Source organism: Crinia signifera, chromosome 6 (genome assembly GCF_055691185.1).
Source record: "Crinia signifera chromosome 6, ASM5569118v1, whole genome shotgun sequence".
In the NCBI taxonomy this organism is placed as follows: domain Eukaryota; kingdom Metazoa; phylum Chordata; class Amphibia; order Anura; family Myobatrachidae; genus Crinia; species Crinia signifera.
In genome coordinates, this window is record NC_139222.1 from 70,644,753 (window position 1) to 70,670,498 (window position 25,746).

A 25,746-nucleotide genomic window follows, 5' to 3' on the forward strand; every position below is an offset into this window, starting at 1 on the left:
ACCATTCCTACACTGTACACTGAGATGGTATGTGAGGGTACAATCCGTACAGTGTACATTGGGATGTATGCAAGGGTACTATTCCTACACTCGTGGCCGGATTACGAGTGGGGCACAAGTCGTCAGTACACAGAGGGTAAAATCCATATTGTATAGGTATATAAATGTGGACCAGTTTTATAACCTTATTTTACCTGTTAACATACAACATTGTTACTAATATAGAAACCAAACCACAGAACCATTCCACTGTTGTAAAATATTCTTTGTGCATGGCATAGTCAGCAAATGACCATCTGCTTTAGGAGAGGTACATCATGCCATCCTCTAGCCAGGAGACTGACTGTGGAATTGGTGCAGGCGTACCCATGTTACTGTACATACAGGCTTAGAGGCGTTTATAGTTGTTTATTTATTTTAAGCTCTAATTTATCATGTTACTTATTTAGTGTTCATTCTAGCAACCGCCATCTTTCAAAGCCCATGCAGTTCCTTCTCCCTGCCTGGGGTGTCGCTGTGGTGTTTCTAGCACAGGTTGGTTTCCATATCAGTGCTGATATACAGACCACACTGTGCTAGAAGGCAGGGAAGAGGAACTGCCTGGGTTTTGAAAGACGGTGCTAGATTAAACACTACTTATTGAATTTAGTTCAGTAGAAAGAACAGTAACTTTTGGGCATCCTCCCTGGCACTGATCACCACATTAAGTATATTAAGGGCTTCGCCCAATAAATTGGAAATGTCACTTGTTAGACTGGCTGGTTCCACTGTGATCCTCTTTGCAGACTCGTTTGTCTGCACTGTACTGAAGCTGTGGACACACCATGCGATTCTGGCTATCGATTTTGACTATATAGGCAAAATCGATTAGAAAGTTAGTCTGAATCGCACAGTGTTAAGCCACATTCGATGCAGTGCGCACCCCTGTGTAGTCTGTATCGAATAGAAAAATAGACTGTGCAGGCAAGTCTATATTGACTATTGCCTGTAGAATGTGTTTGACCTAGGGCCAAATAACAAGATAGTTTAAATCTTAAGTACATCTAAAGTGCAGTTAAAATCGAATCTAAAGTGCAGCCAGAATCGAATGGTCAAAATTGGATAGTTGAAATGGAATCAAACCTGAATTTTACCATATGTCCACGCTTTAAGGTGCATGTTTTCACAATTGGAGTTGTTAACAACCAACCACATACTGGCTGACATTAATATGGTACAATCTAGAAAATAATAGCTACAATTTGATAGGTGTTTTCATATCCCCTAAACCAGCATTTTAGTGGATGTACCCCTGGGTTGTGCCTTAAGCTCTTTTTCATTATTAGTCCTCACAGCAAGGTTGATATATTTTCCAAACCAAGGGTTGGTGAACCCCCTCCTAGAAACCAGGAGCTAGAGGTACAACATTTATGAACAGACATGGGGGGGTCTATTAACGTTGCCCATAATAGAGGTCAGGAGCGGATTGCGCCTTCGGGGGGCCCGGGTCACTTTAGAAAGAGGGCCCCCTCCCACTTGTCATTACTGGCTACAAACTGCACGGGAGAATATTACACTGTCAAAACACAGAGTAAAGGCAGTTTAAACTTGGTCAATGGGTAACTGCAGGGTGGGGGATTTACCCTCCCATGACGAGGCCACTACTGCTGTCTTCCATGGGCCTAAGAAGCATGTGAGAAGCGCCATCAATCAGAGCTCAGCACAAGCTTTTCAGCCTCTCACCTCTTGTGCAAAGTCTCATGGGTCAACTCCCAGTAATGCACTGCACACTTGTGCAGTCAGTCCTGATGCCCAGCACCATTAATGATTGTCACATTGGCAGATAGATGAAGCTGCAGCACTACCCCACTCCCATGCACAAAACCTTTCTCTAAAAAAACAAAAGGTACTTGTTTCCTAGCACGGCCACCCCGATTTACATCGGGGTGGTCGTGTCGGAAAAATCGCGTCGATCGCATCGCATGCGATTTGGTCGCATGCGATGCGATCGACGTGACCAACCCGATTTTTTGATTGAATGAAATGTAAATCGGGTCCCTGGGACCCGATTTTACATTGGATTCAATGTTAAATATTCCCAACCCCCCCAAATTTAAAGGCGTAAACCCCACCCCACAATAGATGCCAACCCGAAGCGTGGCGAGCGCAGCGAGCCCGCGAGGGGCGGCGGTGCGCGTCCTCCGACCTTTTCATTCCCCTACTATCCACGTCGGCGTGGAGTTGAGAATAGAATAGTGTGGCGAGCGCAGCGAGCCACCGAGCCCGAAGTGTGGCGAGCGGACGCGTATACCTGTGAAGTTATACGCGTCCCCTCGCGGGGCTCGCTGCGCTCGCCACGCTTCGGGCTCGGTGGCTCGCTGCGCTCGCCACACTATTCTATTCTCAACTCCACGCCGACGTGGATAGTAGGGGAATGAAAAGGTCGGAGGACGCTTCGGGTTGGCGTCTATCGTGGGGTGACGACGGGGACATCTGTAATGTGAAATGGGTCATATTGGCCCATTTCACATTTTCTCACGATTTCAATGTTAAAAAATATTTTAACATTGAAGCCTATGGAAAAATCGGGGGCATCGCGTGGATCGTGTACCTTAACTTAAAGGTACACGATCCACAAGATTGTGGCCGTGCTAGGAAACAAGTACCAAACAAAAAAACAGAATATATCTATGCAAAAGTATTGCAGCTTATCAGATATATTTAAAACAAATCTGTGATTTTGTGAGGGAATGATTTGTGTGTGTGTGTGTTCCAATCCACTGAAGAAGGGTACTTGTGCAGTCTGATGAAATGTCTGATAATAGAGAACAGTAGCAGCTTGCACTTGGCTGCCTAGCATTTGCTTATACTGTACAACATCAGACACTACTGTAGTTTGGTATATATTTGTGAGTGTTGCAAAATGCTGTTTTGGAGCGTATTAGCTATTTGTTTTCCTTTGCAGTCTTTTAGTAACTTGCACCACCCTCAGGCAGAAGACATGAGCACTGGTATCTGTCTCTGCTGCTGTTACTTTCCCTGTTGTGGGTGATAGGAGGTCACAGGTTACACAAGGTCTGGTGAGACATATGGCTTAATGCACCTGAGTGTGGCTTCCCATTAGCCTGACTCCGCTCTATGACTTCTTGAGCTGCCATATGCTTTCTGTTCTGGAAATGAGCAGGTAGGGAAGAGGCCAACCAGATGTGTACCAGGGAAAGGGATATTTTCAGCACAATGTTGACCCTGCTGGGAAGTAACTGATTTCTGCCATGGCTTACTACAGGGACATCGATAGGTTAAATACCATTTATGTTAATGTTCTATTTTGGGGGCTCTCGATAGAGCAGAATACAGAAAAGCATTACATAACTGTTTATAGCCTTATGCACTGATGTCATATTATGTACTGTCTGTGTGTGCTAGGGTGCTTGTATTTTAGTGTATATTTTTGCTATCACTGATTATGTGATTTTATATGGGCAGGCTCTGTCATGTGACCTGGCTTGATTGGCATTTTTTTCCTTTTGTGTGCAGATGGTTGTATGTTGCTATTTTTTGTATTAACCCTTTGATTGCCAGCGTCGCTCACAGCGACTGTTCTTTTTTTTTTGGTCGCAGTATTTAGCTGAACTTCAATTAATTGACTTGGCTGTATTTGTATTTATTTATACTAAAAGAACAGTCGCTGGCACTCAAAGGGTTAAAATAAAGCAAAAGAGATCTTTGACTTGATTTTCTAGTGTGTATGGGTACGCATCATGCTGCGTGTATGGGTGATTCTCCGTCCGCCAGTACACTCGCTGTCCAAGTCAGCAGCGAATGGCAGTACAACGGGACAGGTACATGTAAGTCGCAATTGATGTATGCACAGTATGCAGAACACACTGCTCTATCCCTCTGCAGATATATGTTTAGGTGTGTACCCAGGTGCGTACAGATGGTGCAATAAAAGAAGCAATAGCGCGAGTACTCTCTGTATTCCCAATTGCTGCATCCTTAAATGCCATCTTGGAAACTTGCACCCGCCCTATGGTAGGTGCCATCTCTCCATTCAGCTATGGCCTCCTATGTGAGCATCTGTGTCTATGACATTGACATAACACTCCCAGAATTTGTGAAGCATGTGTAGTGTGGTGTAGACGCGTTAACGTCTGACTGTGCTATTGTGCACACCTCTGAATCAGGCTGCATATAAGCACTAGACTAGAGGATACATACAGAAACATGGGAATTGCTACAGAAGTGTCGCAGCAGGCATATCACACACACAATCTAGGTGTATGAGGACACATCAGTAGGGCCTTATACACTTTATAATGAGCAAGGGACAGTGTATCCTTGCTTTCCAGGCATTCTGAAGCGGACACCTAACCACTAAATTGGGCATTGGCTCACACTGTGCTTTCTCCCAGGCAAGCTGAATTTAGTACCAGGGCCATTTATCTTATAGAGGCTAAGGGGGTGCACATTTTGGTTTGCTAATGGACAAAAAAACATGCTGCACTGCAGGTGGGGCAGATGTAACGTACAGAGAGAGTTAGATTTGGGGGAGTAATTTTTGTTTCTGTGCAGGGTAAATCCTGGATGCTTTATTTTTACACTGCAGTATAAATATCAGTTTGAAGCACACACCCCACCAAATCTAACTCTCTCTGCACATGTTACATCAGCCCCACCTGCGGTGCACATAGTTTTGTCCATTAGCAAACCAACCTGAATCACCCCCTAAATTCCTTTAAAAATGTAAAGGGGGGGGGGGGGTAGACATACTATACTGTATATAGGTAACGGTGTTAGTTTTGTCACTTATTTATTCAAATCTCAAATCCTGCAATGTTCTGCCGATTAACTGGATGCTACATTGTGGATATTTGACCAGTTTATTTGGTTATTGTGGCCTATGTGGTTGCAGACCCTATTATAAAGTCAGCAGCCACAACGTGATCTCTCCACCACATGCCCTGCTGTGCCAAACCCTGCAGCACACACGTCAGACCCTGCCAAGTCCTACATTTATACAAATTGCTGGTATAATACGGGCAGCAGTACAATCTGTGCACACCTCACTGCCAACCCTTGCATTACAGCAAATGGCCACAGCAGCTCAGGCTCTTAGCAGTGCAGCGGTCCCGTACGAGTAGTGCACCATTAGCGCATTGCAATGCTCTGCACACACACAACAGACCGGCTCTGGAACTCCGGGAATTGGCAGCTGCGCACAAAATAAATGATGTATTATGATGAACAAGAACTGGGTGAGGAAGGTCCCTGTAAGATGAGGGTTTCTTATATTTTCATTTATTTATTCGTTCTCTCACCTTTCTCAAAGGACAGGATATATTGTGGGGTGCTCCATATCCTCAAACACCTGAAGAGTTGCAAAGACACCTCTTTTCCCACCTGCCACCTTATCCCCAAAAATTCAGGACCGCCCCCTCAATCCTAGTTGTAGCTCATCTCCTTCTGCTCCTTAGTATAAATAAATGTACGTTTTTTTTTTACTTAGTTGTATAGTGCAATAGAAAATGTTGGCGCCATGTAAATAAGTAATGACGGTAATGGCTTCCTTAACTAGCACATGCTCTCCTGTCTGCTGGAGGATGGGGGCAAGTCATTTTCAGATCACATCGCCTCCTCTCTCTCTCTCTCTCTCTCTCTCTCTCTCTCTCTCTCTCTGTGTGTCACTCTGTTTCCCCCTGAGGATGCTAGCTTCTATTTTTAAACAAGTGACACATGTATGAGCTAGGTTCTTTCCTAGCTTTGGTTTGTTCTCTGATGAAAGGGGTCATAATGATTTTAACAAAGTCGCTCTTATAAATAGGTCCTTCAGCAGTCTATCGTCATTGCGCTAAATCATATTTCTCACCATCATTAAGTAGCGCGTGATCGCTTTTCACTTAAGGTGCCCATACACTAGTAAGATTTATCTTCAGATCTGGCTGGTTGGAACAAAAACATGGTTATGGATGAGTGACAGTTTGTCAGTTTTCCAGCATTTCCAAGCAAATGGTCAACTGTCATTTGCTCTCATCCATAACCATGTTTTTGTTCCAACCAGACAGATCTGCAAATAAATCTGCGTGTGTATGGCCACCTTAGTGCTTACAAAGTTGTTAAACTAGATTAAAAAAACATGACGCAATTAATTTACTATTCTTTTCTTTCCTTAGTATTGCGTATTATCTCCCATCTTGTTATCATTTTCCGGTGACGTACGCCACAAGCGTGACTTGGGGTTACCTTTTAGTCTTGCTGCGCCATGTATTTTATGTGTTAAACCATGCGGTATTACTAACCTGAGTGCTGTACAGTGTAACCAGAGGACAGAAGCGTGCAGTGCACAGATGCTGCTGTCCTTCCACCTCCTGCACGTGACTGCTGCAGTGCCCCCCCCCCCCCCCTTGTTTCCTCTGTAGGTGGATGCTATTTCTGTCCCTTGCTGTATTACCCATCTAACAATCAATTCCACCGCCTGCCAACCAGGCCTAGAGGAGCCGTCTGAGGCACTCTGCACGTCACCTGGGACATTCTCCTGTCTTCCTTTGTTTCATGACCTAATTGGTCCAGCTGTCAACTGGGCCCAGGTATTATTAACCTCTCCACTGCCATTGCCTTGTAAAGGGACAGGCAAAATTGCTTGGCTGTAACTTTTTATTTATTTATTCATACAAGTATTTCTTGTCTTCCCATTATGCACTTTACTTTGCTTACTTTTAGTTTGCAATGTGTCATAATGTTTCCTATAATATAGGTAGAACATCTTGTACAACACAATAAACATTGCCATGTCTGTGCCGCGACAGCCACTAGCCAGGTCTGTCTAGAGCAGGCCATTTATACAGCATTACTAGGTGGCATCTCTCTTGTGCAGCAGGCCACCGGTGTAGTACTGTATGGTACACTGGATAGGCCACTTCATCCTTGTTAGTAACCAGCACCAAAATTAGCTGGTAGGCCTTTAAGGAATTGTGAAGGTGAAATTGAACATTATATATAAACTAATGCTGTTCACACCTCCACATGGTGGACCAGACCATAGAGATGCAGATCTTTGGGTTCAGGCCTGATGACACACAAAATGATTTCATATTGGTTGTGTTTGCTGATATTGCTTTTTCAAAGGAGAGAGGTTGTGGAAGTGATGGAAGCAGGCAAATTGGCCAATACTGGGTACTTGGGTGTGGTAAAGTTCACATACAATGTCATTGACATTGACAAAAGATCAGCAGTCAAAAGGTTGTTGCATGAAAATGTCAACATGACTTTTTCATATATTTTTGTATTCATGTTGACACCTGGACACTTGAACCCACAATTAGTGTAGTAAGTACCCTTACATGGCCCGCGTCGCATGCTAGGCTTCAGGAAACTTTACTGTTTCCATTTGGAATCTATGAAGATGGTAAGCCATGAAAAAGTCCCAAACATTTTTAAAGAAAACGTGAGAAATCGTGAAAAACTCTTGTCGGCCTATTAATGCGTCAACCTTTTAACTGTCTGGCTAGACATTGTCTGTGAGTCATGCGGATTCCAGGTACACATCTGACTGACCCACTGGCTAACCCCACTGACCATTTGACCAGTTTTGTTAAGCATATACACACTTGGCAATCAGCCGCATAATATGTCAGGCCAGACATCACAACTGAGCAGGCATTTATATTTTCCCAGCCAGTTGTTGTGTCATTGTCAGCGGGTCCTGAGGCCAGCATAATGGGGCAGCCGGCAGGGAGGCCCCCCACACACACACACATACACACATACACACACACACACGCAGATGTACCGATATATCAGCATCGGTCATGCTGCAGAACCAGTGTGGTATGTGGTGTGGTACGTCTGTACAACATTGTCTACAGACTGTACACAAGCTGATGTACTTGGCAATTAATGTCGTCATCTGCATAAATGATACATCGCATAGTGTGTACCCATCTTGGCCAGTTCATGGTACATCCATCCTGTGACAGATGTCAGTGTACTCCTGACCCCCGGTTTAATGGTTGTGTTACCCAGATATGGCTGGTTGGAGAGAACTTCTGAGATCTATGTACAACATGCTTAGCAAGGCTGAACTGTATGTGTATAGTGCTCTATAAACTGCTGCAATCTCCATTAGCAGAGTGCACACTGGTGCTGTGCTTGTAGTAATGGGGTCAGTGATTACTTGTCACATGTGTAACACTCCTTCCGTTCCTATGGATTCCATGGCATGCAATGCATTCTAGGGAATGCCACTTAACATTATTATGTAGACCGCAAATAGTTAAAGGGGATATATCAAGTGTAGCCATGACTCTCAGTGAGCGGTTATTGTAGGGGCACTTGGCGGCTGGTTCTGCCCCATCCACATCTATATATAGTCACTGTAGAAAGGAGAGGTTTGGTTTCATGCAGCAGGAGTAATCAGCCATATGGTGTACAGAGAGAGGAGTCTGCTGTATACCCAACTCATACATACATCCACCCAGCTTGAGGCTCTGGAGTATGCAGACAGAGCACACAGAAGGGGGAGGGGAGATGGGAAGTGTGCCCCCCCCTTCTTCTCTTGTACTAAGCAGCTTTAACTCATTACTGACATGCTAAATACTCATAATCATCAGCAGAAAGCCCTGCCAATATGCATGCATGTAAAAGATCCCTGTTTTTAGTATTATATAATTTATTTATTTTACATTATGTCACCAAGTGTTTACATGTTACTTCTGACAGAAGAACACAGATAAAGAGGGGTTGTGATATCGGTGAGCATAAAACACATACACCTGAAGACTTTACTGTACACCGCAGGACACTAGAAGCATGTTACTGTACGCCGCAGGACACTAGAAGCATGTTACTGTACACAGCAGGACACTAGAAGCATGTTACTATACACCGCAGGACACTAGAAGCATGTTACTGTACGCTGCAGGACACTACAAGCATGTTACTGTACACCGCGGGACACTAGAAGCATGTTACTGTACGCCGCGGGACACTAGAAGCATGTTACTGTACACTGCAGGACACTAGAAGCATGTTTACTGTACACCGCAGGACACTAGAAGCATGTTACTGTACGCTTCAGGACACTACAAGCATGTTACTGTACACCGCGGGACACTAGAAGCATGTTACTGTACGCCACAGGACACTAGAAGCATGTTACTGTACACCGCGGGACACTAGAAGCATGTTACTGTACGCCGCGGGACACTAGAAGCATGTTACTGTACACCGCAGGACACTAGAAGCATGTTACTGTACGCTGCAGGACACTACAAGCATGTTACTGTACACCGCGGGACACTAGAAGCATGTTACTGTACGCCACAGGACACTAGAAGCATGTTACTGTACACCGCAGGACACTAGAAGCATGTTACTGTACGCCGCAGCACACTAGATGCATGTTACTGTACACCGCAGGACACTAGAAGCATGTTACTGTACACCGCATGACACTAGAAGCATGTTACTGTACACCGCAGGACACTAGAAGCATGTTACTGTACACCGCAGGACACTAGAAGCTTTTTAACTGTACGCCGCAGGACACTAGACGTATGTTAACTGTACGCCGCAGGACACTAGACGCATGTTAACTGTATGCCGCAGGACACTAGAAGCACGTTTAGTAGTATTTTATGCACACACATCACTCAGTGGTCTCATAAAGGCGTATCCCATCGACAAACACAATGTTTATACCCCTTTCATATTGCACCTAATTACCGGGTTCATGCCGATTTCTTGCTGGTTCGACACGGTAATTGGTATGATGTGAAAGGGGTTACCGATTACAGCAAACCGGTAGCAACACAGCAATACAAACCGAGCAACCCGTTTCCTGTTCACACTATGGAGCAAGCCGCGCTTGGAGTAGCGACAGCACTGCCTCCTCCCCCACCCCCCAATGATGCTCCACCGCACTGCCGTGCCCCCGGTTCACGTCTGCGAACCGGCATTATTGCTGGTTCGCTTATGCAATGTGAACAGACCACATATGCCGGGAGCCACCGGGAACCGTTTCAAAGTCTCGGTGCAACCCTGCATTTGCGGTCTGAAAGCGGTATGAGAGTGCAGTATGTAGGTTTTACACCTTAAGCAACTGTAATGGTGTGTACACACGGTCAGATGTGCCTTAAGATGCGATCCACGATCCGATCGGATCGCAAGGCACATCCGATTTGCATACAAGTCTGACTATATAGTGCAGATCTGCACTATATAGTCAAGGCAGACAAGACTTTCTGCCTTGCGATACGTGAACGCGGATCGGGATTGCAAGGGTTAAAACCCTTGCGATCTGCATCCGATTCCGATCCGATGTTGTCCTATATCGTCAACATCGGAAGGCAAATAGTACCGTATGTACACACTTTAAGTTCTAGATTGTGGGTGTTTCGTTTGTCTTTCTGTGTAAATGAAGAGTCATGTTCTTACCTCACGGAGTAATAGTTTCCAAACTCAGTCCTCAAGGCCCCCTAATTGCTCAGCTTTTAAGGCTATCCATGCTTGAGCACAGACGGTTACCTCAAATTGACTGATGTACTAATTAAGCCACCTGTGCTTAAGCATGGATATTATTAAAACCTGGACCGGTAGGGTGCCTTGAAGATCGAGTTTAGTGGGTGCCTGGAGTAAAGGTGTGCTGTATAGGTTACTTGTGGTGCTACAGTGTCAACCTGGCACTGTACAGATTCCCCACCTCCTGGCCAACAACCACTTTTAGTTTCTCTACCAATAATCCTTTGGGCACCATTTTGCAAGTCTTTTTTGAAAGTTTGCACACGCAAGTGTTGCTATTACTATGCTTTTGTCCATCATCGATATGTAATATTATGTAATATTTCACTACACCTGAATGCTTTTGCTCCATAAGATTACTTGTGCATTTAGTTGGAGCTCTGCACAAAGCTGGTCCATGTAAACAGGACATTTATATGACGTAGTGCCACAGGGATGCGCCATGTCGCTTTAATAAACAAGAGTTGTAGTGAAAAGCAGCAAGCAGCATGGAGGTGGTAAATTATGCTTAAATTACAAGTGCAGCTTTATTATAATAACCTAGTCTGAGTGTGAAGGAATTAAGGCAACGGCGCCATCTAGTGTGTACTCAAAGATCATCATCAACCTACAGTATGGACTTCTTTCAACAAATAGTGCACCATTGTAGCAGTTTTAATATTATTTGAAGTGGAAATTACAACGACATTGATCAGATGTGTAATAATCAGGCAAAGTACAACAATTCTGTTCAATGCCGACGATTAGAGGTTTATAAATATACCTGTTTGCAGCAGAGGTTTTCCCATTTTTGTTTACTGTATTTCTCATGCACATCAATGGGACCGGCTGAAGCAGTCAGCAGAATTCTTATACCTTTTGATTTGCAGCTTGTGGCTGTTGACAGCTCTATCTGTTCTGTTGCAATGAAGGCCACTCCCCCTCCTGATGGAATACATTATTGCTATGCCACTCTGATGTCTTCCAGCCAGGCAGGGAGAGGCAGGAAGTGTGACACTAAGGAGGCGTGCGTGCGTGTGTGCTCCGCAGTGGTTGCTCCAGTCATGCTAAGCTGTCAGTTTTTCTTCTTTATGTGTCAGACCCACATGTATCATGCAGATTCAGCCTATCTCCAGCCCCATGTTTCTTACCCTATTCATTTAGCTGGAATTGAAGACTTCAGTGCATAATCTTTGTTTTAATTCTGTGTTGGCAAGCCTGTGCTGCAATAGCTCTACAGTAACACCTGTAACAGCCCTCCCCCCTCCCCCAGACTATGGCGTCATTGACTACTGTATGTGACCTTCCAAACTCCTTCCCTTACATGTAAGAGGTTTGCTAATCTGTGCTGCTTAATTAAGCATATAATGTGCTCTCAGGCAAGGGAGTACTCACCTTTCTGGGTGTCGTTTTGAAGTATCTGCAGCAACTGTATATTTTAACTTGTATCATATTATGATTGTTATTTAGTATTTTCTGTTGTTTGTTGATTTTTTTGACATTGTACAGAGAATAATGATAAACCGTGCTATCATTTATTGTATTGAGTTCTAGTTTGTAGAATTGATGGTCTGAGGGCGCACTTCTTAACCCCTCCGTCCTGTTTCAGCCCTCCTCTCTTCGTGGTGTGAAGAATTGGGAAGGCTCCTCCTCCTGCGCCACCAAAAGAGCAGACAGAACGACCCTCCTGGGAAGCACCCCATGCAGCCCCCCATGAACTCTTTGAGCTCCATGAAACCATCCCTCTCTCATGGGTAAGTCTGCGTTCAGCAAGCCGTCTGGGAAGTTACGGAGATTGTTCAGGTTTAAATGAAATCGGACACACAGTAGTTGAGGACAAGACCTCCCATACCTGTATGTGAAAAATGAATAGAGGGCGCACATAATTCCTGGCAACACGACTAGATATTTATTATGTTTCTACAACCATGTTGTGTGTGTGGTGGTGTTGGGTGGTGGTGGGGGGGTACGGTTAGGGATTGAGTAAAAACCAGAACGGTACGTAGTGGTGGAGCGTCGGACAGTCCCGGCTCTCTGTAGCAACCTCAGCCACTGTAGGGCTCTCTTTGTGAGTCTCTTAGCACAGAATACTCCACAGTGGCATTCTAGGTTCTGGACTGTGTCAGCCATGCTGCTCCCAGTTCCTCTGCCTGTGCAGCAGCTGCGGATCAGGTGGAGGCTGTAATGTCTCCCTTGCGCCATTTGCTGCACGTCAGCTGTCACAAAAATGTGGATGCGCACAGTGAGGCAGAAGTCACTGCAGGGACCTGGTCCAGTGAGGCGCTCTGGAATTTAGGCTGTTTCCGGCTTTCACCCAAACCCCCTTTACTTCTGTTGTGTGTGTATAGAAATGACTACAGAAAAAGGAGCACCCAGGGTTACTGTGGTCTTTGAAGGTGCTCCCGTGTCCTCCTACTGACCATGCCTTTATGCCTTCACAGTGATGGGTCTTTCCCTTACGACTCCGTCCCCTGGCAACAGAACGCGAGTCAGCCTCCAGGTTCTCTGTCTGTGGTTACTACAGTTTGGGGGGTCACAAACACTTCTCAGAGTCAGGTAAGTTATCCATTATATAATGAAAGTTATATTGCTCTCTGCTGCATCTGCCCAGTTACATATTGGGGTGTATTCAATGCCGGGGCCAGCTGTCACAGCGAGCCCTGTTAGTAATCAACTGACCCCGGTTTTGGAGCGAAGGGGAAAACGGCGTATGCGGCCGCGGAAACAGCGAGACTCGCGGCTAAATGAGCGGGCTCCCTGCTTTAGCCACGGGCCTCGCTGTTTGGGGGAATCCTCACCGTCTTGTGAAAGCGTGGATTCCCCTGGGACATGGATACGGTGAGCGGCCGGCGCAGGGGTTAAACATTTTCTGTGATCCTTGCTGTTTAACCCCCCCTTGCCGGCGGCATTCCAATAGGCACTTGGATCAGTGTAATGTTCTCCTCCTGGTGTAAGGTAATTGAAGTGGTCACTTCATAAGCGATTTGGGGTCATCTGTCTTCTCATATGTGATGCTTCTTTCATCAGCAAATGTCTGATTTATTTTCTTTCTATTACTTATAAGGTACTGGGAAATCCTATGGTTAATGCCAACAACCAAATGAACCAAGGTGGCAACCCTATGGCATCTGGTATGAACAGCAATAGCGCCGGTATGAACTCTCCGCAGTTTGCTGGGCAACAGCAACAGTTTTCCTCAAAGGCAGCATCTAACCAGGCCTATATGCAGCAGGGCATGTATGGGCGTCCAAACTACCCAGGAGGAGGAGGATTTGCCGGGAGGTAAGACACCAATTGCACTGATGAAGCATTGCACTATGGCACTGTGGTCCTGATTTAGCAATGGACAGTACTGCACAGCCACTATATCTTTGTACCCAGCAGCTGTGCTTACATACAGTATGTAAAAGCGCCAGGAGGTGGCTGGAGCAGTAAGTTGCTTACTACATGCTTCTGTGATACAGCGTGGGATCATCCGTGATCATCTGGGTAACTCTCAGGTTATGCAGGATGGCCAGGTGTTTCCACGTTGCCGGGGCCAGTGCAGCTGCATCCAAATATGCTAACCCTGACCTCTGCATACCTGCAAAACTGGGCTAACATTTAGTCTAGTGCTCCCCACACTGCCACCTACTGGCTGCAGACTGTCACTCACCTGGCACCTGTAACTGCACTGCGATGGGTAATGCAGGACCCAATCTGCATGTAGGTAGTACAAGTCGTGTGCATGCACAGTTCAGAAAATATTGTAAATCTACGCCCATCTCTGGATTGGTACCTGTGTTAGTAATCTGTTTCAGTCAGTATGGTGAAATGCAATGCTTCAGAGTTTGTGTGTCAGAATGAGTGAACTTGTTACTAACCAAATGTTGTTTACACTTAAATATTTTATTCACTGGTTTAATTTTGTCACATTCAGTATCAAGACATCTAGTGGTTGTGGGCACATAGGTACAATAAAGACTGAGTGACCTGAATGGTTAAATTATGAGTATATATTCTGTAGTAGCAAATCTTCATTTATTTAAAATAACTTCTTCCAGCTATCCTGGTGGACCTAATAATCCCTCAGGAATGGGCATCCCACCTCACTCGCGGCAACCTGGGGACTTCACTCAGCCTGCAGCCGCGGCTGCTGCGGCTGCCGTAGCTGCTGCAGCAGCGACAGCCACTGCCACGGCAACTGCTACGGTGGCAGCACTGCAGGAGACACAGAACAAGGACATGAACCAATATGGCCCAGTGAGTCCCCTTTGTGCTTTTTGTACTCAGTTGTTTATAGGTGCAAATTTACCTGTCTGAATAATTGTGTATGTTTGTTGTTTACATGTGTGTGGCATGACACACATTCTGATCATGGAACTTTAATTAGTACTCTGTAGATAACGGATATTACAGAAATTTTTTTAAAGATTTTCCTATCATTGAAGCTGCATGTATTCCTGAAATGTCCAAGCTACTGTATTCCGAATAATCTCTGTATATATTTCATCTGCTTTAATTATTAATGAATTGCAATCTGGCTGGGAGTGTGTGTTACACATTCATGGGCTCTGAACAACTCATTTATTCAGGCGGCACTGCACCTGTCAATGGCACATTGTTTGTGCTCAAAAAAGAATGCGACATGTATTTGTACTCCTCCCCGTCATCCTTCTACCACTGTATCCTGCCTTACCCTCCTCCCTTTTAGACACGCATGTTGCATTTTATTCTTTTCTCTTTCTTTTGTTGAAGGTGTGTTCCTCTTTCCAGATGGGTCCAGCTCAGGCCTATAACAGTCAATTTATGAACCAGCCTGGCCAACGAGTCCCCTCTGCTATGTCAGGGAGTTTGAACCCAGCTGGAATGGGTCCCAACATGGCTCCTTCCAACATGAGCGGCCCGCCAATGGGGATGAATCAGCCACGGCCTGGCATGAATCCTTTTGGAGCTCACGGCCAAAGGATGCCTCAGCAAAGTTATCCTGGTCCCAGGCCACAGTCACTCCCTATGCAGGGCATGAAAAGGCCTTACCCAGGAGAGGTGAGCATTGTGACGTACTGGCGCATGTTACAGACCATGACGTTGTCACATACATGGGCAACACAGCTTGAATTTACTGTTTTATGAAAATTGTGGCATTACTTAGAGAGATTGATAGAGTCTATACATGATATGTTGTCCTGACCAAGGTGAACATTGTGTAGGTCAGGCCTTGCCAACCTGTGGTTCTCAAGTTGCTGTGAAGTCCCAGCATCCCTTGCAACAGTTCTTCTATTAGGGAATGCTAAACCTGTGGCAAGGCATGCTGGGATATGAAGTTTCAGAACAGCTGGAGAGACCCAGGTTGGCTAGGCCTGGTGTAGGGGGTCCCCCAAATACTATATCCTGCCTGAAGTTTACAGGCCATTGCCAACTGTATTTACAAGACGTTCCACCCTGATTTTCATTTCATTGACTAAAAATATAATATTTCATAAGGGCTTGACCTTCTAATGCCTTCCTTGTGTCTTCGTCCTGTAACCATCCTTCAGATATTGCTCACATCATTTATTATTTATTTATTAACAGTTTTTTATATGGTGTATTACCGTGTATATAGTGTAGTTATAACAAGCCCAATGTTCCAAGAGCTGTAGTGTTGTTTAACCTGCGTCTTGGTAAATGCAGTACAAAAAACCCTTTGTCACCTAGGGCAGGATGTACTAAAGCAAAAATGCGGTAAAACCCCTGGTTTACCGCATTTTCATATGTACTAACACCCAGCCGCCACGTTTTTGCATAGTAGGGTATCGCCACCTCTGGGTGGCGATACCCCATAGAAGCCTATGGGCTTATTCCCTTCGCAAACCCGCCGCCTCCGCCGATCTCCCCCTCCCCCTGGATTACCTTGCTGCAGGTCCTCCTGGACCCGGAAGGTAAACCCCTCCTCCCCCTAGCAAGGCAGTCGGACGTCCTTCCGGCTGCAGGGGGGAGGAGGAGGCGCCAAGGACAGCCTGCTTAGCTGTCCCCGGCGTGAGGGGAGCAGGAGGTGATGGAGACCCTCGCACACCACAGTACAGGTATCGCTGGCATCGCGGCGGCCGGGCGGCGAAGGACGGCGATGTATAATAATACATCCCGCCCATAGTGCAAATGTCGGACCTGAATCCTGGTGTTTGTCCATGTGTCAGAATCGGTCTGTGGGGTTTATTCTAGTTCATTCTTTCTGACAAAATCATTCTTAGATGGACAAAACCATGTGCACTGCAGGGGGGCAGATGTAACATGTGCAGATAGAATTAGATTTGGGTGAGTTATTTTGTTTCTGTGCAGGGTAAATACTGACTGCTTTATTTTTACACTGCACTTTAGATCTCACTTTGAAGAAAAACCCCACCCAAATCTAATTCTCTCTGCACAAGTTACATCTGCCCCACCCGCAGTGCACATGGTTTTGTCCATCTAAGAAGGATTTTGTCAGAAAGAGTGAACTAGAATAACCCCCTATGTGTAGCCAGCATTAGTCACACCAGCTGTTTTCAGGAGATGCTTTTTTTTAGTTCTCATTTCTGTGCAGATTCTGTACGGTCATTATGGTCATTTAAGGAAATTGTTAAAAGACCTGTGTTGTTTGGTGGACAGGTAAGGGGCAAGAGTCTGAAATTGCAAATTAACATTTTTTTATTTTACTTTATGCAGCCTACTTATGGCAGCCAGCAATATGGACCAAGCAATCAATTTCCCAGTCAGCCTGGGCAATACCCAAGCCCCAGTCCTGCCAGACCAATGACATCGCCGAACTACCCAGGCCAAAGGATGACAGGACAGCAGAGTGCCGGGCAGTACCCGCCACCTAGTGTCAGCATGGGGCAGTACTTCAAGGTGACTAGTGGATCATGTTACACTAATTGTATTACATCATTGTAGTTTGTAGGAAGACAACTTTATTGTACTAGGACTGGCTTACAGGCCACATTACTGTCTGTATGCTACACCACTTACACCTCTTATCTTTCTGTAAACAGTCATTGCCTTTCCTTTGCTTTCTCCCTTTTTGTCACTGCCATGCTTGTGCTTAGGATGTGCCCAGTCAGTCCAGCCCTGTAGTGCTAGTAATACAATCATACATCTTTCATACACCATGCTCTCAAGTGACACGTCCCCATCTGCTGCGCCCTGGCAGACCTGTCACTAGCTGACAACTATGCTGCGGGAGCACACTTCAAAGTTACATGCAGTGACATTATATTGGAACAATAGTTTCTACTGTCACCATGTAAGTAAGTAAAGGGACAGAGTGACAGATTGCTTTAACGGCAACCTGGCACCTTGCCTCAGCTCCGGCTCCTGACACCATTGTGTCCTAATCTTTTCATAATTATGTCAAAAAGAGGATAGGTGCAATCACCTCAGCACCGCAAAAGCACTTCCCACAGTCCCTGCATTGGAATCCCAGCACAGTGCATGTAAACCAGGTGCCTTAGCTTTAAATATACAGCAATATATATTTTGTTTTGCCACTTTGTAGTGTAAGAAGCTTGGAGATGTAGCCAGCAGTAATGAAGAATGTGTCAGCCGCTGTTTCTTCGCCATTGCCCTACATGGCTGAAACTGTTACAGTCCCCACTCGCCAAGCTAAATAGTGCTCTCATTTTCCCAGGACCCTCTAGTTTTACCTAATGAAAATTTCATATGCTCCATGCTGATGTTTTAATATCTATACTGATGTATTGATAAAGCACTAACCAATCAGCTTCTAACTTTCATTTTAAAAGCTATGTTTGCCAAACTACAGTTAGGAGCTGATAACCTTTGATAAATAGCCACCATATGTATTTTTTGTTTAAATAGAAGTAGTAGGAATAAACACCATTTGCTACCAAAGTGGAACAAAGTTCTGTCAAGTAGAGACCTGAAATCCATCCTAGTTTTTCCATTACCAATATCAACTATTGTCATGTAACTGTAATCATCTTTAGCAAACTGAGGGGCAGATGTATGAAGCAGTGCACCGGCCAATCAGCTCCCTGACTGTTATATTACAGGCTGGGTTTAAAAAGGGACAGTTAAGAGCTGATTGGCCGGTGATAAAGTACCAGGCACTTAATCACTGCTTCATACAATCTACCCCTAAATTACTTATTTATTTGTATCCACTAAGAAGAAAGCAATTCCAGCTTTCATTTCTGCCATTATTTGTACAATGTAAGCATGTAATTGGCCGCTAGTTGTCACATGGTGTGTTGAGAATAACTTACCCCCCAGCACTTTCTGGGCAATCACTATGTCACTGCTTTGGAGTATTTCAGTTGCTGCTTCTTGGCTAATTCATTTCTCATGTGGCTGAAATTTCTTACACTGCTTTTTTCCTCATAATAGTATTTTTTGATTATTATTTTTTTTGTACATTTTTAATTCATTATTATTATTTTTTTAATAGCCAGAGCAGTTTAATGGACAAAATAACAACTTTTCTGGGAGCGGCTACAATAGCTATAGCCAAGGCAGTATGAACGGGGTGAGTGTGAATTCATACCAAATCCATCATCCACTGAGGGTATGGGTGTTGTCGTCTATATGCCTAATATGTGTACAAGAAGTGCTATCAATACAATGTTATGTTTTGACATGTTGTGTGCAATTTCTTATAACCAGACTTTTCTATTTATTGTATTAAAAAAATGTGTTGTTTTTTTTTGTTATCGTGGTTCAAAGGAATATGCTGGCACTATATATAATTACGGGTCCAATTTATCAATGAGTAATAAAACTCCTGAAAGATAAAACTAGTTATAAATAATAAATGGTGCTTCAGCCAAGCAGAGCCCAACTGCCATGCATTTAAAAAAATGACAGTTGGGGCCAACTGGCTGGAGCGCCATATTATTCACAAATTTTCTTATTCATGAGTATTATCACTTGTTGTGATAATTTAGCCCTGATACGCTGTGCCCCATATGCTGTGAAGCGTGAGCAGTGTTCTTCACACTCCCCCGCCCCCTGCAGCCCACAGGTGGTATTGTTATGCAACAATATTAATTTTTTATCTAATAGTTTTAATCTGAAGCATTTATATTGCAGGGGGAGTTTTCCAGAAGAACTTTATTACACTGTTTAAAATGTATTTAAAAATATGGCAACCCTGATAGTTTATACTGCAGTTATATCCTTACTAGTTACCAGCTCATTGATAGACAGAACAAGGTGCCCATACACATGAAAAAGCACAAAAAGTATGTGCATCCTGTACTTTTTTGTACTAGATTGCATTGCATCTAGTACAAAAAGCACGCTGCTGTAGCACATAACATGCTTTTTGTACTAGATGCAATGCGATCTAGTACAAAAAGTATGGAACACATCGCTCTTTGTATAGGCACCTTCAGCGCTGGCTGTGAATGGGTCTGTTGGGGGCCACCTAGTGGCCACCAGTGTGTATAACACTTGTATTTACACCAAAAAGATGAGGAACTGTGTTAGTCTATTATTATATAGAATGGAGAGCGGTTCCATAATGAATCTATTCCTTATCCTATCTATCCACTATTAACAAGCCAAATACACAGCCTCTTATCGATTAGCTAGCTATCTGCCCGCCCCATCTCTGACACATGGGGCGAGACAGACAAATAGCTAACCAGCACACGGTTGTTGGTGGGGGGAATGGCTGATGGCATCCTGTCTAGTCCTGCGTTTGTGCACGGGGTCTAAAGTGAGTCCTAGTCAGCCATGTTTGGAGGAGGGGATGTGTTTGACTCCTTTCATTAAGCTGTCAAAAATGTAAGGATGAGATTGTGGAATTAATCAAGATTAATATGCTCAGATCCGAAGTGTAGATATAAAAAAAATTTAAACCGCTACAACAAATGAATAATGTATTATTTTATGGTCATTTTTTATTGAATGAATTCATGAATACGTCTGTTTTAAAACACTTGCATTTGTAATGCTATGACTAACGTGCATATTAGTCAACCTAACCTCCATCAGAAAGGGGGTAATTCGAATCCGCTTAATGGATGCAATGTGCTGTTCCAGAGTGTATTGGGGGGGGGGGGAGGGGGTGTAGTTCCGGATTGACAGGCAATACATTATGAGAGATCTCAGAATATGCTTATGATTGATCTCTCATAATGTATTGGCCTTTTACCTGCCTGCGTATACCCGGTATTAGGAATAAATCCTCATATAATTCATGATTTAAACATCATGTGTGGTAATTTTTACATTGATATAGAAGGGAACAATTATTGCACAGGGATTCCTAAATAACTGCGTACAGGTCATGTAATGTGCATTTCCTTTGTTCACCTGATGAGTCGGTAGTTATGTCACCAGCTCACCCAGAGGGGAATCCTCATTGGTTTTAGGTTGCTGTTTTTTGAAGTGAGGATGGCTTGTTTTTGGCAAGGATTGCCTCGCTGTCTAATCCCCTCACCCTATTCTATGTTCCGGGGAAATCCTCGTTTCCCCAGAACGGCAAGGTTCGCCACATATGCAACGAGTCTGCTGCATATAGCAGTGAGCTTTGCCATTTTGACGGCCGCACTTGCCGTTTCCACATCACCAAAAAGAACCAGCGATGTAAACGGCAAGTGAAGGGGGGTCAGTTGAGTACTGACCTTCGAGCTATTATGGCGAGCTATCGGCACTGCTCACCGTCATCGCTTGCCCAGCTGCCAAACTCGGAGCCTATTACATTTAGCTGAATGACTTGTTTTTAAATGGTTCTAGCAACTTGTCTGTGTGCGTGTGACTATGCTTAAGCTGATATTATGTTGGGGTTTTCAACGGCATTTATTATAATTTTCTATTAAAAACCTTTTAAATTAAATGTTATGAAGCCATAAAGTCTAACTAATCTTTTCTTCTCCATTGCAGCCCTCCAGACCGGGGCCTGTTGGCAATTATCCTCACTCACCTGTTCCAGGCAACCCCACACCTCCTATGACTCCTGGTAGCAGCATCCCTCCATATCTGTCCCCCAGTCAAGATGTCAAGCCTCCATTTCCTCCTGACATCAAGCCGAATATGAGCGCTTTACCTCCACCACCAAGTGAGTTAGGAGCGGACTGTGTGTAATGTTGTGGTTTGTAAGCTTTGTGTGTTTTGGTAGAACTAGTTTAATGGTATTTGCATAGGCACATAATACATCCTAATGATCTTTCAATATGTGGCCAATGTCCCCAGGCGTCACAAAGGCTAAGAATTTTAGCATAATGATAAAATTACATCCCGTTGTTGGATTTTGCTGCTTGGTTGACCCTTGAGGTGTGCTTGAGTCCTCCGCCCTTCGCTTACCATTCTTTACATTGTCGCACTGCAGATGCAAAAGGGAAAGTTCACACTTTCTCTCCTTCTTCGATCTCAGCCAGCCACACGGACGAACTGCGCCTGACGTTTCCTGTGCGTGATGGAGTAGTATTGGAGCCTTTCCGGCTGGAACACAATCTTGCTGTCAGCAACCATGTGTTCCATCTGCGGCCGACTGTCCATCAGACACTCATGTGGAGGTAAGTGGATAGTAATCAGTGTAAAGGGTCATTTTCAGCCAATGGAGGGACCCCACTGCGTTACATACACACTTGCCCATACCAGCACCCTGCTGGGTTCCATTGGGCATGACATTGTCTGGGTATACATTGTGTAATGTGTACCCAGCATTAAACTTTCAGGGCAGCTGAGGATCCTCCTACCCTATACCCAGTCTCGGCCTGGGCCTCTAGGGCAGCAGCTTTAGAATTGTATTATTCCATAAAAATTGTTTCTGATATTAGCGCTCAATTGTATCTCCGTATTAGTAAGGCTGCTGTCAAGGACCTATGCACCTTATATACTTTGGCTTTGCTCTTAGCTAGTTGATCAATATATGTTTAATGCATTAAAGTAACATTTTGGAAAATTATATTTGAGAGCCTCTACAAATGATTTAGGATTGCAGTGTAGTGTGCACAGTTAATTTTATGTTGTTTATTGTACTGTTACTTTTACACAGGTCTGACCTGGAGCTGCAATTTAAGTGCTACCATCATGAAGACCGACAAATGAACACCAACTGGCCAGCATCTGTACAGGTCAGCGTCAACGCCACTCCTCTTACCATCGAGCGAGGAGACAACAAGACTTCCCACAAACCCTTGCACCTCAAGCATGTCTGCCAGCCAGGCCGCAACACCATCCAGATTACAGTCACTGCTTGTTGCTGTGTAAGTGTCCACTTCTGTTCCATAATGTAACTAGTATTGAGCAATCTGTTGTGCAAGTAAACACAGTCATCTTATCAACTGTGTGAAAGCAAAGGTGGCTGCCATGATGACGTCTTACAGCCGTGGATCCCAAACTTGCTCTTTACGATAACATTTCTAGAGAGACAATTGTGTTGATTAATATTTGATTGTTATTTTATAATGTTCAATATAATAATATTGTGGTGGGATATCCTCTCTCAATATATGTATTAGGGGCTTATTCATCATCACTATTGAGGCCAGTTCACATTCGAGAATGCATAGTCTTTTGTATAAGGACTACTCATAATTAGGAGCCCATTGGGGCCGCCTTGTATTCATCAAACTTAGATAACAGAGTTTTCTGAGTTTGCTTGTGGGAACCAACACCATCTTCAGGTGGCGTTGATTCCTAGAGCCCTGCTCCATCCTATGAGAAAGAAGTCCAGCATTGCAAAGAGGGAACCGAACAGATCCCTCCACCACTTCTGCACTGTAAGACCAGCAGCCATATGTTCACTCAAGCGCAGTGGGCCAGAACATAAGGAATGCGTATGACTGCTACAGTACTTCAGTAGCATTGTTAGGGCTCATGGAAAAGCTGCTTTTCAGAGTAGCTGTACCCATATTTTATCGTTAATAAATTGCCTCTAAATAAGTATTTTTCCACTGCAACTTGTGACGAGCTGGATACTTACTTATCGGGGAACCTGCAAGCCCTCATCTTCGGGATAAATAGGCCCCCTAGAGTGTTGTAACTACTGTGTTGTGTGTTTGTTATTGGGCCTACTTCTAATGAATCTCACTTCTCTGTCTCACAGTCGCACCTGTTTGTGCTGCAGTTAGTACATCGGCCTTCAGTGCGTTCAGTGCTGCAGGGTTTGCTGAAGAAGAGGCTTCTCCCAGCTGAGCACTGTATCACAAAAAGTGAGTGACCCCTTGTCCTGTACATCACAGCTGTGCTTTGTGAAAGTGTCTTCATAGGTCATTGATATAAATACTATATTATGCTAAATAAAACAACGTAGTAATATAAATACACTCCCTGTTTTATTATTGTGACACACCAACGGTAAGATCCTTCTTTCCAGGATCATAGCTTTCAAATGTGAGTTATGTGTTTGAGTATTCCCGCCATGTTGCTGTAACGTGTGTTGCTTGCTGCTAATACATTGTTTGTTTGTCTGAGCAGTAAAGCGGAATTTCAGCAGTGCGGCAGCTTCGTCTGGTAACGCAGCTCTGAATGGAGAGGATGGAGTAGAGCAGACAGCAATTAAAGTTTCATTGAAATGCCCGATAACGTTTAGGCGGATCCAGCTGCCTGCACGGGGGCACGACTGCAAACACGTACAGGTCAGTGCAGCGCGAAAACTACCTGTTAGATAGAGAAGGGACATCAGTTACTGAATGCATTGCAGGATATAGTCAGGGAATTCTCGCTTTCTTAAGCTTGTACCTCCATAGAGCTGCAAGGAAAAACCAGCAAGATTTCTGTACGCTAATGGCTGGTTGTCTACGCAGTTTATCTATTCTTGTGTGAAAAACACACACTAAACATACTGTCGGCCCAACTGAAATGAGCCCTTCTTCTTTCCAGTGCTTCGATCTAGAGTCCTATCTTCAGCTGAACTGTGAGCGAGGAACGTGGCGGTGTCCTGTTTGCAAGTAAGTGTGATGGTTTTTATTGCTAATTTTATATAATAATTATTGGAGCCAACTACAATACGGAAGAGCTTAGTGTTATCTCCATTTGTCTGTATACTTTTTATTTCTATTGACCTTAGAACTCGCTTTAATATTAAGCATTTGCTTCTCTCTCCTACAGTAAAACAGCTTTATTAGAGGGCCTGGAGGTAGACCAGTACATGTGGGGTATCCTGAATGCAATACAGAAGTAAGTACGACCACACTGAATGCCGACTTGTTTTTACCATTTTTATATCCTAGTTTCTGTGATTTATCCTTTGCACCACTTGACCGCCGTACTGGGGAGTTAGCCAATAGTGGGCCACCCCATGTCCTCATTTGCATGGTTTCCGCTTTCATATGGTTGTTCTTCATTTCTTGTGGTTTGTAAGAACTTGTGTAGCAATAAAAATTTAAATTTATTTTCCTTTTACTGCATTGGTTTATATGGTCATCACCATCGGCTAGGAGTGTTGTTATCACCTAAAGGTGCTGGGTATTCATTCCTTCAGTATTTCTATTGGATATGCACTCTGTATGTTTTAGAGGGTATTAATCACACCCTATCACACCAATGGTGTCTTCAAGTATCCTATATGTGCTTTATCACGTATCATATTATTCATTCTTTATGCTCTGGAGTAATCTCATTTTGCCATCATTCCTTGTTCCATAGCTCGGAATTTGAAGAAGTGACTATTGACCCCACCTGCAGCTGGCGGCCGGTACCCATAAAGTCCGAGATTCACATCAAGGATGATCCTGACGGGATTCCCTCCAAGAGGTTTAAGACTATGAGTCCCAGTCAAATGATCATGCCCAATGTCATGGAGATGATTGCAGCGTTGGGGCCAGGACCTTCACCGTATCCATCGTTGCCCCCTCCGCCGGGCGGTGGTAATGCGAACGAATATGTTGGACAAGGTAAGACTTTATCAAGGAAGGACTGAAGAGGGAGCTTTACTTCACCGGGGTTGCGTTGTTTTGTGCATCCAGTGTGAAAAGCACATTTAAAGTAGTACAATTAATGTGACCTGCCTTTATATAGTAAATATACTGTACAACATTCTGCCATGGAGACTTGATAGTAGAATTTTGTGTCTGCATTTCATTATTACTTCGTTGTCAGAATTTCTATGTACTTTTGAGAAACTACGTTTTGTTTATACTTGTCTGAGACATTTGTTAAATATGTAACCTGCTGGGGTAGCATGAGCAAGTGTTGTCTTCTATTATATAACTGAAGTAAGTGCACCTTGGCAGTTTACCATTATCAAATGTATATACACAGGTCACTCTGATGGGGTCTTTGTTACAATGGGGCAGATGTATTAAGCCTGGCGAAGAGATAAACTGGAGATAAAGTGGAAGGAGATAACGCACCAGCCAATCA

At 44.2% G+C, this 25,746-nt stretch overlaps 1 protein-coding gene across 10 annotated transcripts in view; it reads left to right on the top strand.

Annotated features, from left to right (window-relative positions):
- ZMIZ1 (zinc finger MIZ-type containing 1) overlaps nt 1-25,746 on the top strand; it is a 293,441-nt gene that overhangs the window by 256,730 nt on the left and 10,965 nt on the right. For 7 of the 10 annotated variants that reach the window (XM_083146266.1, XM_083146269.1, XM_083146267.1 and 4 more), the window contains 15 exons: nt 12,086-12,230; nt 12,918-13,032; nt 13,541-13,758; nt 14,520-14,718; nt 15,214-15,501; nt 17,140-17,322; nt 18,881-18,958; nt 21,322-21,496; nt 21,767-21,953; nt 22,436-22,646; nt 23,489-23,594; nt 23,860-24,020; nt 24,265-24,332; nt 24,493-24,561; nt 25,030-25,277. In XM_083146266.1, the coding sequence (XP_083002392.1) occupies nt 12,086-12,230; nt 12,918-13,032; nt 13,541-13,758; nt 14,520-14,718; nt 15,214-15,501; nt 17,140-17,322; nt 18,881-18,958; nt 21,322-21,496; nt 21,767-21,953; nt 22,436-22,646; nt 23,489-23,594; nt 23,860-24,020; nt 24,265-24,332; nt 24,493-24,561; nt 25,030-25,277 (2,451 nt within the window). The remainder of the gene's footprint in view (nt 1-12,085; nt 12,231-12,917; nt 13,033-13,540; nt 13,759-14,519; nt 14,719-15,213; nt 15,502-17,139; nt 17,323-18,880; nt 18,959-21,321; nt 21,497-21,766; nt 21,954-22,435; nt 22,647-23,488; nt 23,595-23,859; nt 24,021-24,264; nt 24,333-24,492; nt 24,562-25,029; nt 25,278-25,746) is intronic. The other 3 variants (XM_083146270.1, XM_083146262.1, XM_083146263.1) reach the window with 3 other exon arrangements.